Source organism: Carassius carassius, chromosome 25 (assembly GCF_963082965.1).
Source record: "Carassius carassius chromosome 25, fCarCar2.1, whole genome shotgun sequence".
NCBI classification, from domain to species: Eukaryota; Metazoa; Chordata; class Actinopteri; order Cypriniformes; family Cyprinidae; genus Carassius; species Carassius carassius.
In genome coordinates this window covers 12852352-12866174 of record NC_081779.1, presented here as the reverse complement: position 1 = coordinate 12866174, position 13823 = coordinate 12852352, and the positions used below count along the sequence as shown (strand labels likewise).

Below are 13823 nucleotides of genomic sequence, written 5' to 3'. Positions count from 1 at the left end.
AAAACATTCTGTGCCACAAGTCCCAAGCAAGATAACCAACCAACCAACTCTTTCACAGAACAGCTTTCAACATTAACACCAATAGAACAATTATTAACAATTTCAATTCGGAGAAGAGATTGTCAAATTTGTTGTTCGTAATTGAGATGCAACGCCGGACATCACATGTAAACCCATGAGAGTTATACACAATATCCTTAAACACTTCCCCCACCTAGCAGAACCAGACTGAAATTCCTCAAGGGGGGGGGCCTTGGAACCTCTGGTCTCCACATAAATCTTTGTCAGATAATGACAAAGAAACTGTCTTTTCTACATATATATGGACCAAAATGAACTCAAAAAGACTTATAAATGAATATCAGTCCATCGCTTCACTTATGTGTAACCCACACATTTGACTATCATGTTATAATCAATTATTGTGTATGTCTTTTAATAACTATTGGATAGCTTAAGGATACATATTCATGTTTAGTGTGTACTTGTTCGAATCTGTTAGCTTGAAACAGTCATGACCATCAGTTATTTGTCAAATGTAACATATTCTTGTTATAGGAATCATGTCCAAAATTAGACTCAAATTCAAACCACATGCTTGATGAGATAACATATGATTTATGATACCCCCGAGCCAAGACAATATCTGATTGGTCAAGACAACATTTGAGGTGAGGCCAACAGGCCAGTTTAAATACTTAGGACACCATAAAATCTTGCTTTTTAATCTGGGCATCCAATCTCCAACAAAAGACCAATGGGACGACAGCATTTTAGTTTCTGCTTGATAAATCAGGTCATGCTCCATTCAGAACTCTGAAAAACAACCACCTACAAATGCATAGAGTGACGTTTAATGGAGACTTCACTGGCCACAACTCAACAGCTGTAAATATGAACAAGGATGGACACAATTTGTGCCTTATTCATGAAACATGAGCCAATTACTGTGTAAATTGCTCATAAAAGAAATTATTTTTAATTTGTCCCATTGAATTGGAGAAATGTCCAGTGTGTATCTTATGCATCAACTTTGATTCTATATGCATGGTGAGCACCGAGTTAAGCAGAGTTAACAAATCCGTTGTTAAACCAATGATCAATTTATTATTTTCGATATCTACATTTTAACAACCAACCAAAAAAAAAGCCAAAAACAACAACAAAAAAACAAAACAAAACAAAACAATAAACTGACATTGTATCCCACATTCTCACAATCCAAAGGCAAAGCACTCTAAATTGAATTAAGCCAGACGCAATCCAAGCCACTCTCACCAAGGTTAAAGCACAGAGTGCAATATAAATAAATCGCCACCCTAAAATTGTCTGCCAAAAATAAATGAACAATACTGTTACCAGGCTATAAGAGACAATTACAATTGCTCACTTGAAACAGGCTGGTCTGTTGGTTGACCGAGCTCTGTTTAAATCTCTGATCTGATGTACTGAAACACACTTTTTTGCTCCAAATGCATTTCTCTTCGATAGATAAATGGCTTTTGCCACATGCCTTTTCTGTAAATTAGTGAAACCTACCAAATAATTGTACTTTCAGAAAATTGCTTTACAATTAGTACAAGGCTATAATTGCAACAAATGGCAATGAACAGGTAAAATGGGGACAAGTAAATTAGACTTGGTACCATAATGTTTGAATATGGGAATATTATTATTATTATTCTTTTTTTTAAAGGGTACATAATATACACAGTTTCACCTAATCTCATCTTAATCTTGAGTACCTATAAAGTAGTACTGCATCCTTCAAATCTCCAAAAGTCTTTAGTTTTATCATATTTATAAAAGAAAAATACAGCTTTCCGATTCTGACACAGTTTGACGAAGATTATGATGCACATTTCCACATATTTAAAATGATTTATTTGAACTTAAATTAAGTTAAATGTACTGATGAGTAAAATTCATGCTAATTTAATGAGATCACACCAATTTTATTTGACATATTCTGTGAATGTTCCCTGAACATAATTCACTCTTGTTGATCCAACCAGTGTTGTTGTTCAGGCTGATGCCTTTTATTTTGAACATTTAAGAGATGGGGAATAAGAAAGTACAGTAATTTGGTAAGTGTCTACAAACTCTTTGATTTATTGAAAACAACACGCCAAAGGCAAGGCTGCAGGAAAACAACACAAGTGTATCTATTCATGCTGGCAGAGTTCCAGACCTCTCAAAATGGTCAAATGCGAACTGAAAAAGTAGGAACAGAAAAAAATCTATCTATGGCCAACAAGGCTTTCATACTATCCTCCATCCATCATACGATGGGAAAATGTCCAGACGATTTCATCACGGCTTCTTGAACATTTAAATGGTCCTGAGAAAGTTAGGTTGTAAAACACAGCTTTCCAGCTAAAACCTTGGGTTTGAAAGTACCTGCTAAAGATCCTTTGTTCAGTTTGGTTGTCCGATATTGTTTATGTTACTGCTGTTGTGAGCCTGTCATCATCTTCTTGGAGTACTATTAAATATAAGTGAAATTATCTTCGTCTTTGTGTGCAAAGTGAATCAAACACTTGAAAGAAGGACTCTTATGATCTGGTTCATATCTAGTAAAGTGTGATTCTGAAGATAATGATTCTTATGAACCAGTCTGTAACACTTTAGTTTAAGGACCAATTCTCACTGTTAACGAGTTTCTTATTAACATGCATACATAACTAGCATATTGGCTGTTTTTTAATTCATATAAAGCACATATTCTGTATGGCTATATTCTACATCCCTAATCCTACACAATAAGCCTATCTAAACTTAACAACTACCTTACTAACTATTTACAAGGAGTAATTAGGAGATAATTGAGGCAGAAGTCTTAGTTAAAAGTTAGTTAATAGCGTGAATTGGACCTTAAAATAAAGTGTGACCAACAACTTCATTTTAATGAATCAAAAACAGTGCATGCATCGAAGTCCAATTCTTGGGCTAAAAGGTCTTATGAGCTGGTTCTGAAAAAATTAGTGTAGCCCGTGAAATTTTCTTGAGCTAATGACTCTTTTAAACCAATCCGTTCGGTAAATCAAAAACATGCAGCTCAACCTGTAAAATCAGATACTTAAGTACATGACTCCCATGAGCTTATATTAGTACATAGATCAAAACATGACAAAATACAATTTCCAAGCAAAAGACTCTTTTAAAACTCTTTTTAGTTATCAACTTCCTCTTGATGTATATATATTTCTAATATTTCTCCTCGATGCTCCTCAATGTAGCTGTTGTGGGGGTGCAACTCAAAATATTGGAATTAAACTGAAGTGTGGCTATAAAATTCACAAGTGCAATGAAACAGACACTGTTCACCTTTACACACACATAACTAACAAAGCCCATCATGCAGTTCCCTATAAAATTGCAAGGACCTTGTGAGGAAGAAGGGACTGATTGGGCGCTGTTTGTAGGGGGCGAGGCCACAATAACAAGCAAAAAAGGACAAGGGAGGAGGCCAGGAGCAATCACACAGAAGGCCAGGAGAGGCAGGGCAGTCAAAGGAGCAGACCCCCATGCACTCTTTCTCTTTCTGATACAGCGACAGCATCACCACAGGCCCTGTACTAGAAGCTGAGCAGAGTCACACCAGAATACTAATGCCAACTTGTGGACCACAGTGTTACGACAGAAACTTAACTAGGTGTGGTAGAGTGGTAGGAGAATCTTGGACACCTGATACAAAATGTTCAGTGTTCACAAGAAACAAAACAAAACATGTAAGCTGCCACTTTTTAAATATGTAACGACTTTGAAACAACCTGTAATGGAAATCTTTCATTGCATTTTTGGTTAATGATGTCCAATTTGCAAATTCCTTACATCTTGTTAAAATCAATTGCAAATTTAGCTGATTATCATTTATGAAGTCAAGTGATCTAAAAAATGCTCGGCTTCAGAAATTAAAACCTGAGCTGCTAGTAGTTACTGTAGCAGAATTAAATCAACTAATCTGTTCGTCCAGCGAACATTTAGCAAAATGTTTTATATACACTGTAAGAAAGGATATTTTCGTGGCCAGAGAAAATACTTTCATACAGTATTAATGAATTAGAGCATGTAGCAAAATCGGAATCGTAAAGGAACATTGATTTGTAAGGCAGAATCAGAAACTCATGTAATTTGGGCACAAGAGTTTTATTAACTAAACAATAATTCAAACTAGTCTAACAAACGAACAAAGAAACATACAATTACTCATACAGGGGAAAGGACAAATGAGATTTACTAGATGATACAGAGAATGAAGCTATGAAAGAGTCAGTTAACCACCTGAGTAAAGCCATCAGCGCTGTTTATAATGGGGTCTATAGCTTATATTAAACCTCTGTTTTGTTTAGTTAAATATATCCCACCGCTGCCAGTACATCTTGGGTGTTGTTGGCGCAGTGGATAAGACACATGCCATTGGTTTGAGAGACCCGGGTTCGAATCCACTGTGAGACACCAATGTGTCCCTGAGCAAGACACTTAACCCCTAATTGCTCCAGAGGCGTGCGACCTCTGACATAAATATATAGTATATATAGCAATTGTAAGTCGCTTTGGATAAAAGCGTCAGATAAATGTAAATGTATATGATACTTACATTTCGGGAGAAGGGTTCATAGACTCTTTGGTTAGATGAGGCTGCGTTAGATATTATTTGTTATATTTAAGTTTAAGTTTAGTTGTGTGTCTGATTTGTCCAAATGCTACAATAATAATGATAAAACAGAAGCAGAAATGCTGCTTATCAGAGTATCTTGGATAACTGTATGTGGAATAGTCTTTTTTTTTTTAATCCCTTGATTTGACCAAGAATAAACAGAGTAAGAGGAGAGTGCAACAGATGTAACATATCTTGTTACATAGATGTAACATACTTATGTAACCTTTGTTCTTGTAACACCTAAATGTCATAAAATATAAAAGGTATTACAGCATTAGCAAAGACACATTTTTGCTCTTACCTTGTTTAGGTTGCTGGCTGTGATGATCCACACACACTGGGAGTTGCTCTCATACTGAATGGGGAAATTTGGTGAGGTGAAAGTCCCTGATGGACCTTGAAGATTGGATCCACAAGTTTTCACTGTACAGAGGAAGAGAGAGATAAAAAAGAGAAAGAAGTCAGAAGGTCCTTTTCTCTTCAAAAAACACGTCAAAGCCTCAGCTAATTGGTTTCAGCTGTTGTCCGCGGCCACTTAATGTTTTCTACTACTGATTCGATAATTAGGGAAAAAAAAGTCTGCGACCCTACCATCTCAAGGGATTGAGTTTCACTTACCGCTCATAATGTTTTTGCGGGATTTGCATGGCTCATATTGGAATATAAGCCACAAGCCTCCACAAGTCATCCATGACCGTCTTAATTTGTCAACGATTAGCAATCCAATCAAACCCTCAGATGACTAACTTCATGCCGGCTAAATGAGTTAATTCGAAGCAGGCTTAGCCAAACACACTTGGTCCTGATTCATCATCTTAATATAGAAACGTCAGTTATAATTTGCTAAGTAGACACGCTCTGATGTTTCTCTCCCAAAGTCAGTGAGAGTGATCTCTTAACATTGACTTCTATGGGTTTATGCTGTATTTATGTATTTGTATTTATGCTGCATTTATTATGGTTGGTGTCAAAGTGACAGGGCTTTGATAAAAAAGACAAGGAGGCATTATCGCCAATGGCAGCAGGTTTCACTATCAGCTCCTGACATCTTGATTGCTTTTGAAAATGAATAACTCATTATCTCATGCAAGCACAGTGGAACCGTGAGGCTCCTTCAGGCCCAAAATCATTATTTTTCCTCTGAAAGTCATTCTTTCGTCAAGGGGCTCCTAATTAGAGAAGTATCCTGTGACAAGCCCTCTCCAGTCTGGCATCCGTAATAAACTTTAGCTTGAACTGATGAGATGTTTGCGTGAATCACCTACAAACAATCATGTGAGGAATACCAATAAACCTATGTGCAGCCAGTCAGAGCCGAGGGCCAAGTGTATGTGTGTGTGTTTATTAATAATAACATATTATAAAGCTTGGCAAATTATTAAATATTACCTCATCTTACATATGCATCTTGTGACTCTATGCATTAAATGAACTGCATAAAACAACAACAACAAAACAACAACAACAACAACAAAAAAAACCCCACATAGATCAAGTACTAGAAGTGTTCATCAAACAAAATTGAATCTCAATGGCTTCAAGCTCTCTGCAGCCAATAATTCACTGAGCTAAAAACATTGTGGTTGGCACAAATCATATTCATCCCTGTTAAAAGCAATTCCTTTGTTCAATGTTGTCTGAGTCACATTTTCTCATATTTTTCACGGCTCAATAAAAAAAAAAAGAAAAAAAAAAAGGAATGTGTAAAAAATAATTCATGGTATTTTAAAAACATTTTCCCAAGATTATATAATTAGTTAATATTAGCTTATTAAACAAACAAACAATATTATAGAAATATATATATATATATATATATATATATATATATATATTGTATTTAAAAACTAAGGCTACCAAAGGCATTTGATAATTGTGCTTATAATTACAATCTCCTGATTTCCAACCAGTGTTTAGAACGGAGTGATACAGCAATAATATAATTTTTTACTTACATAGCAAATATCTCACATATTATTTATGTATTTATGTTGCCATCCTTGGTGTACATAATTGAAGGTTGGTTCATGTTATTAATTGAATTTTGCATTGTATCTTTCAATTTATCTGTCCATGACCCCATCAGAACACATTTCTGGGTCAAACTTCACATAACAACAAATTTCTCAGTTTACTCATTATACTTTTTAACAACCTCAAAAAAGAAAGGGAATGCAAAAGGAGGATGTCAGGTGTCGGACCCAAAAAAATGGAAGAACTAAAATTTATGATTAACTCAGCGTACCCCTGGGAAGTAAAAAAAAAAATTACATAGATACAGGTAATTTACTGCATGATTTCATGTAGCATCTTCTCAATTAGTTTGTGCAGCCTGTAGCTTCAGGAACAAACAGGCACCCAAGTGACATGAAGGTAGTGATTTAGTCGAGAGCTTAAGGTTAGGGACCTGCTGAGAGATAGTCACACAAAATTCACACGAGTGTGAGAGAGACAAAGTTGGGGGTGTGGACTCATGCAGAAACACAGTTCTCATCCATACTGAGTGGGTTCTGGAGTGGGTAACATTGCAGGGGGATTGGGGTTTTGTAAGCCTGCGCAGTTGGTGGTCATGTTCTCTGAGCGTGCAGACCTCCAACGAAGAAGGCAGCTGTCCAGATAGCTGCAGGCACTTCTTAACACAAATCTGACACAGCTAGCAAGTCACTTGCATATCACAGGATGATTTCTACCCCAGGCTACAAGTTATTTGTGGTTAAACAAATGTAACACCCTGCCCTCTTCTTCTTGTACTGCACTTATTTATGAACAGCTTTTTGTTCAACTTATAATTTCATGTTAATTGCACATTTATTGTCAATGTGACAATAAATGGGCAAAATGTAACAGACCAAGCAAATGTGAAATTTTTTTTTCTTCTTGTCATAAAAATAAAATAGTAAAATAAAAAAATATAAAATGTTTCTTGAACATTTCTGTTTCATTAATACTTATATTTTTTATAATACTTATATTTAGCTGTCTACTAAATGAATACTTTCTTGTCACTTAGGTGCCCGTTTGTTTTTTTATGGCTTTAGACAGCACAAACCAACGGAGACGATGCTAATTGAAATCAGAATACATAAATGATGGGGTAAAGGGTAAAATGTTAATTATTAAGCAGCAGAACTGCTTTCAACATCAATAATAATTAGAAACATTTCTTGAGCACCAAATCAGGATATTAGAATGATTTCGGAAGGTCATGTGACACCGAAGACTGGAGTAATGACTGCTGAAAATTCAGCTCTGTCTTTACAGAAATAAATTACATTTGAAATATATATTAAACAGTCAGAATAGAAAAGTGTATATATAACAGTTGAAAATAAATATTTTTAATCAAAAGAATTTGATTAAAATGCTAGTCCACATTAGGATCAAACATTTTCAGTACTAATTTGGTTGCTCTCTGACCTGTTTGTTTGGTCTTGTTCTTTTTATTGGACAATAAATGACAGTACATGCTTCTGCTGTTCGTTTTACCTTCTATATCTCTCTCTCCATCATGTTATCTCATCTCATAATTCTTCTTAGTCCTTCTAACATTTCTCTAGACACACGATACTAAGAGATACATTACTGATGCGGTGTACACAGGGTGTCCATAAACAATTCACAAGTCCATCCCTGCTGTTATTCCTGTCGCTACGTCTCAGTGTTGTTGTACTGTTCTTACATACCTGCAACAACGACTTATGGACAAGCTGACAATTTAAGAGCTCAGGGAAGCGACCCAGCAAGCTACATCACTTCTCACAGTGACGTATATCTGTGCATGCTTGTGCCTTCCTTGACAGCTCAATTACGGCCTGCTAAATGAACAGCCTTGGCTTGGCTCTCTCGCCTGTAGCAAAGCAGCCAGAGAGAAATTATCTATAAAATTAAAGGACAGGATGAGCAAACAATTCATTACTTGGCCAACAATAGCCTGTAATTTTTTATCCCACCTTCACAAAACAGTGACGAGACCTCTTGCTTGCGTTAGACTGGCGTTTGTTGCAATCAAGGTATATTTAAACAGAAAAAGAAATCACAAACTAAACTAAAAATATAGACTGTTCATATATGAAAATTCACTCTACAAGCTTTATAGAGATATAAATTTAAGCAAAACCATATGAGCAGAATACTGGCACAATTGTGCAATATTGTAACAGTTCAACACTGTAAACAAGAAGTCAACTTAGTTTAGAAGTCAAATTTAGTAACATACATTTTTAAGTACTATTACATTTTAGACAGTATTGTCAGTTTTTCTGTTTATTTGTGGTCCGCCAACAAAAATGATCACTTTATACAATCCCTCTTCACTATTAATGAATGGCAGTAAAGTGACACTGCTGACACTGGTAGGTCACTTGACAATGATAACATGATATAGTATGTTCAGATTACATTAATATTACATACATTCATACTACTGTATATAGAACCTCTCGGGTTACAGATGTAACCATGGTTCCCTGAGATGGAATGAGACACTGCGTCCTATAGTGGACACTATGGGGATACAGTGCTAGTTACATTGAAGGAGAACATTCTTATTAATGATTGCAAAGTAATTACTTATTTAAGTATCTGCTAAAAGTGTATGCAATTTCTGACTTGTTTTGCTACTGTTGATGAATGAATTGGTTGACTCAGTGATTCATTTAAAAAGAAAAGTCACTTTGCCACCTAATCTCTTAACAATGTAACTGCAGAATAAGTTTTACAACAAAAGGCTTTGTAAATAATCTTCCCTATTTGCCTCATTCCTCAGCATATCCAATAGCTCAGGAAAATCTTGATGGTGTAACAGAAACTATTGACTCTCTCTTTTCTAGCACTTAAGACATGGTCGCTCCTTTATCCTTAAAGAAGATTAAGGAAAACAGTCCGACACCGTGGTATAACGAGTAAACTCTTGCCTTAAAGCAGCCCGGAAAATGGAGCGCAGCTGAAAGAAAACAATATTAAAGGTATTTTGCATTGCATTGAAGGAAATTACTTCTACATACAGAAAAATCTGAAAAAAGCTAGATCTGCTTACTTTTGATCTCTTTTAACAAACACAACCCAGGCATTTATTCAATACAGTGGCTAAATTAACAAAAAATAAATCATCAGCAGGCACAGACATTTCCCAACAGCACAGCAGTAATGACTTTATGAACCTCTGCATTTAATAATCTAAAACACTGTCTTTGACATCAGTTAGGAACCTATGTGTGCTATTTGATAGCAACCTTTCATTTGAATTTCATGTTTCTAGCATCTGTAAAACCGCATTTTTGCATCTTAAATGCATTTAAATTACGACCTATGCTCTCAATGTCAAACGCAGAAACGTTAATTCATGCATTCATGACCTCAATGTTCGATTATTGTAATGCTTTATTGGGCACACTTAATAAACAAACTCCTGCTGTCAGTTTTTTACAAGAACCAGGAAGTATGACCCTATTAAACTGGTTCTGTCAGCACTGCACTGGTTTTCTATTATTGAACATTTTATACATTTTAAAATCTTGCTAAATACTTATAAATACTATATAAGAAAGGTGACTTGACTTGAGTAGCAGAAAGAGTCACTTATCCCCAATACTATTGGAACACCGCTCAGCCAAACAAATTTAAGGACCAGATAAACACTTTACAAATTTTCTTCCTCTTTCACCATTTTTTTTCTTACTTCTTTGGTTTAAAAGTACATTACCCTGACTGCCTAGTGTGATTCTACCATTGCCAAATATTTTAATTCGAGAACATTGCTGTTTATCTGAGGTGAAGAAGCTTATCATTCAGCTTTTAGTTCTAAGAATCAAGATAATTGCCCACTGCACCAGATAAAACAACCTCCTTTATGTATCCCTTGTATATCCAGCCACATTTGCTGTTTTACACTTCCTGACATTGAATATGACCTCTGCAGGGAAAATGGGCCAAGTCAGCACCAAACATAAAGATTAGGAAACTCAAGACATTGGAACAGGCTGAACTAAAAAAACAATCACCACCCAGAATGATCAATTACATCATTAAACCTCAAACACTGTTCCACATCTTAATTTTCCTGCATGCTGAAGCCTTAGAGCCACAAAACTCACACTATACTTATCTTAACAAACACAAACTCACATTAATAGTCCACCTCAGAAACAATACCACCTTTTTAAGGGTTCTCGCCCTCCTACATCTAGACTAGTTGCCTTTTCTTATTTCAAAAGACAATAATTACTGCACTTGACTCAATAATGCACAAGTTTTTAAAGAGCCACCTGTCCTTCGTTTTCTAGCTGCTGGTAAATAAATATAAAAATTAACTGCTAAGACAAACTGTAAATTGTTTCACCTGTGATTTCCCTAGGTGGCCACTTGGGGTCACACTGTCTAGGTTCTACTCACAGAGACCCATATCACCTGCAGCATTCACTTTCATATCAACTGCAAATGCTTGGCTAGTGCAGAGCTCCCAGGAAGGTTGAAATCTGCCATCTTTGCTCACAGGTACTCTCTGTTCCAAACAGAAGTTTTTGCGCCAATATCCTGAGTAGTAAATGCCAATGTGTCTACTCTGGAACTGAAGAAATATTATGGCCTGACTGGCTGAAGGCAGCACAAGAATATGCAAGCCCTTTCATTAGTGGCTATCCAAAGCTGTGACTCAAAAGAAGACCCATGTCACACATTTTAATAGAGATTTGTAACTGGGAAAAGTCTACTGTAATCTAATTAAATACATAGACCATGGACATAGAACATGACCATATGACATCTTAATATCCCTTGTTATTACATCCAGCCTAATAATTTATCTGATCCAGTTAAAAAATCAAGCAAGATAAACAAAAATTTTAATAAAAGCCATTTATAAACCTTGTCATTTAAAATAATTATGATTTTACATGCATAGTAATTCTGTAGCTCAACAAAGCCATTGCACAGGTCAAAACAATGCAGACTAATACATGATTATATTCATAAAAGGAAATTATGTAAATTACATTGCATGGAAATGCATCATTTGTGCTAATAGCAGTGCAGTTTTACAACGTTCCCACCTCTGTGCAACTGGGATTTAAAAGCTGGCTAGTCACTTCTGCTGGCTAGCTGAGCATTAAAAGATGTTGCAAGCTGCTAACTAACAGATTGGAGGTTACAATGATAGCAAGATGCCCTTGTTTTGAATAAACACAGAGATAAGAATTAACTTAATTCTATGGCTAAATGAATTCATGACTATTGTGCTTTAAAAGGAAAAAAGAAATACAAGCCCCTTAAAAAAACAAAAAAACAAACAAAAAATAAATAAATAAACAGACCATCCAGTGATCCATAAATGCTGATAAAATTGTCTGTCTCTTTTGCTCTGAATTTAACTAGTTGCCATGGCAATATTATCAGATACAGTGGAAAAAAAGTTGATTAGTAAGCTTGTCACAAGACAACAGCAAACACTCCTGAAATTAATTAACATCACCCATCTAACCTACCCCTTCTAGCAATAATTAATCCTACTATGTATTCAGACCAAATATCTCCTCATGATGACTGACCCACATTCATAATGCCGAGGGCTGACAACCTATATAGAGTCTGTGTAGGTTTAATCTTAAAAGGATAGTTCAATCAAAAATGATTTTCACTACCTCAAACCTGTATGGCTTAGTTTCTTCAGTGCAACTCAAAAGGAAGGAGAGGAATATTCAAGTTGCTCTTTTTCCACACAATTAAATTGAATGGTGACCAGGTTTTGCTGCTTAAACTCTATATACATAAGTGAATATTTAAATATTGCGTGCAGAGATTTATTGTACTATATTTGATGTCAGCAACACATATGTTCTTTCTTGTCATGTGACTAAAGTGACACACCATATCAGAATATACACAAATCAGATTTGAGGGCAAGATTTTTGCAAAAAACAACTCTAATTTCAGCTGGTGGGAAAGCTACACTTATCTAAAGTACTTAATATTAGTACTTTAGAGTGTTAATATGTACCCTTAAGGTACTACTAGGAACAATTCAAAGGGTAAATAAATTACTGTGACATTTTTTTTTCTGAGAGTACAGTACAGACCAAAAGTTTGGACACACCTTCTCATTCAAAGAGTTTTCTTTATTTTCATGACTATGAAAATTGTAGAGTCACACTGAAGGCATCAAGGGCTATTTGACCAAGAAGGAGAGTGATGGGGTGCTGCGCCAGATGACCTGGCCTCCACAGTCACCGGACCTGAATCCAATCGAGATGGTTTAGGGGTGAGCTGCACCGCAGACAGAAGGCAAAAGGGCCAACAAGTGCTAAGCATCTCTCGGGGAACTCCTTCAAGACTGTTGGAAGACCATTTCAGGTGACTACCTCTTGAAGCTCATCAAAAGAATGCCAAGAGTGTGCAAAGCAGTAATCAAAGCAAAAGGTGGCTACTTTGAAGAACCTAGAATATGACATATTTTCAGTTGTTTCACACTTTTTTGTTATGTATATAATTCCACATGTGTTAATTCATAGTTTTGATGCCTTCAGTGTGAATCTACAATTTTCGTAGTCATGAAAATAAAGAAAACTCTTTGAATGAGAAGGTGTGTCCAAACTTTTGGTCTGTACTGTATATCACATGCTTTCATAAAAGTTGGAACATAACACACAAGTTGCATACACCAATTTTAAGTAGCTTTTTGTTACTTTTTGAAATCTTTTGAGACAACCTTTTGTACTAATCTACTTTCATTGCATGGCAAAAAGCAGTGTGAAAATTCTTCTAAACATCTCTTTTTACAGCACATAATTTTGGAGCACAGGGATGAGTAAATGCTGATAGAAGCATTTTGGGTGAACTATCCATTTAAACTGCAGAATTAGACCACCGATAAAAGACTTAGAGTCTAACAGAATAACATTAATGTCTAACATTAATCTTATTTACAATTATTGAGTTTAAACAGAAATATACACAGATGTTCAGTGTGGTTTGCAGTTCACAGACTTACCTCTACAAACAGGTCTATGATCAGTCCATGCTGCGAACACCTCTGCCACTCTCTGACACGTGATGCTCTTGGAGCCCTGGAGAACATGGTCTTCATCACAGATGAACTGGGCTGTGGCACCAATACTGTGGGGATCAGGACCCATATGCGTGGACACACACACACACACACACACACACA

At 35.9% G+C, this 13823-nt stretch overlaps 1 protein-coding gene across 5 annotated transcripts in view; it reads right to left on the bottom strand.

Moving 5' to 3' along the window:
* Window positions 1-13823, bottom strand: part of LOC132104209 (CUB and sushi domain-containing protein 3-like) — a 435094-nt gene that overhangs the window by 181157 nt on the left and 240114 nt on the right. For all 5 annotated transcript variants that reach the window (XM_059509502.1, XM_059509503.1, XM_059509504.1 and 2 more), the window contains 2 exons: window positions 13644-13768; window positions 4965-5086 (listed from right to left, as the gene is read on the bottom strand). In XM_059509502.1, the coding sequence (XP_059365485.1) occupies window positions 4965-5086; window positions 13644-13768 (247 nt within the window). The remainder of the gene's footprint in view (window positions 1-4964; window positions 5087-13643; window positions 13769-13823) is intronic.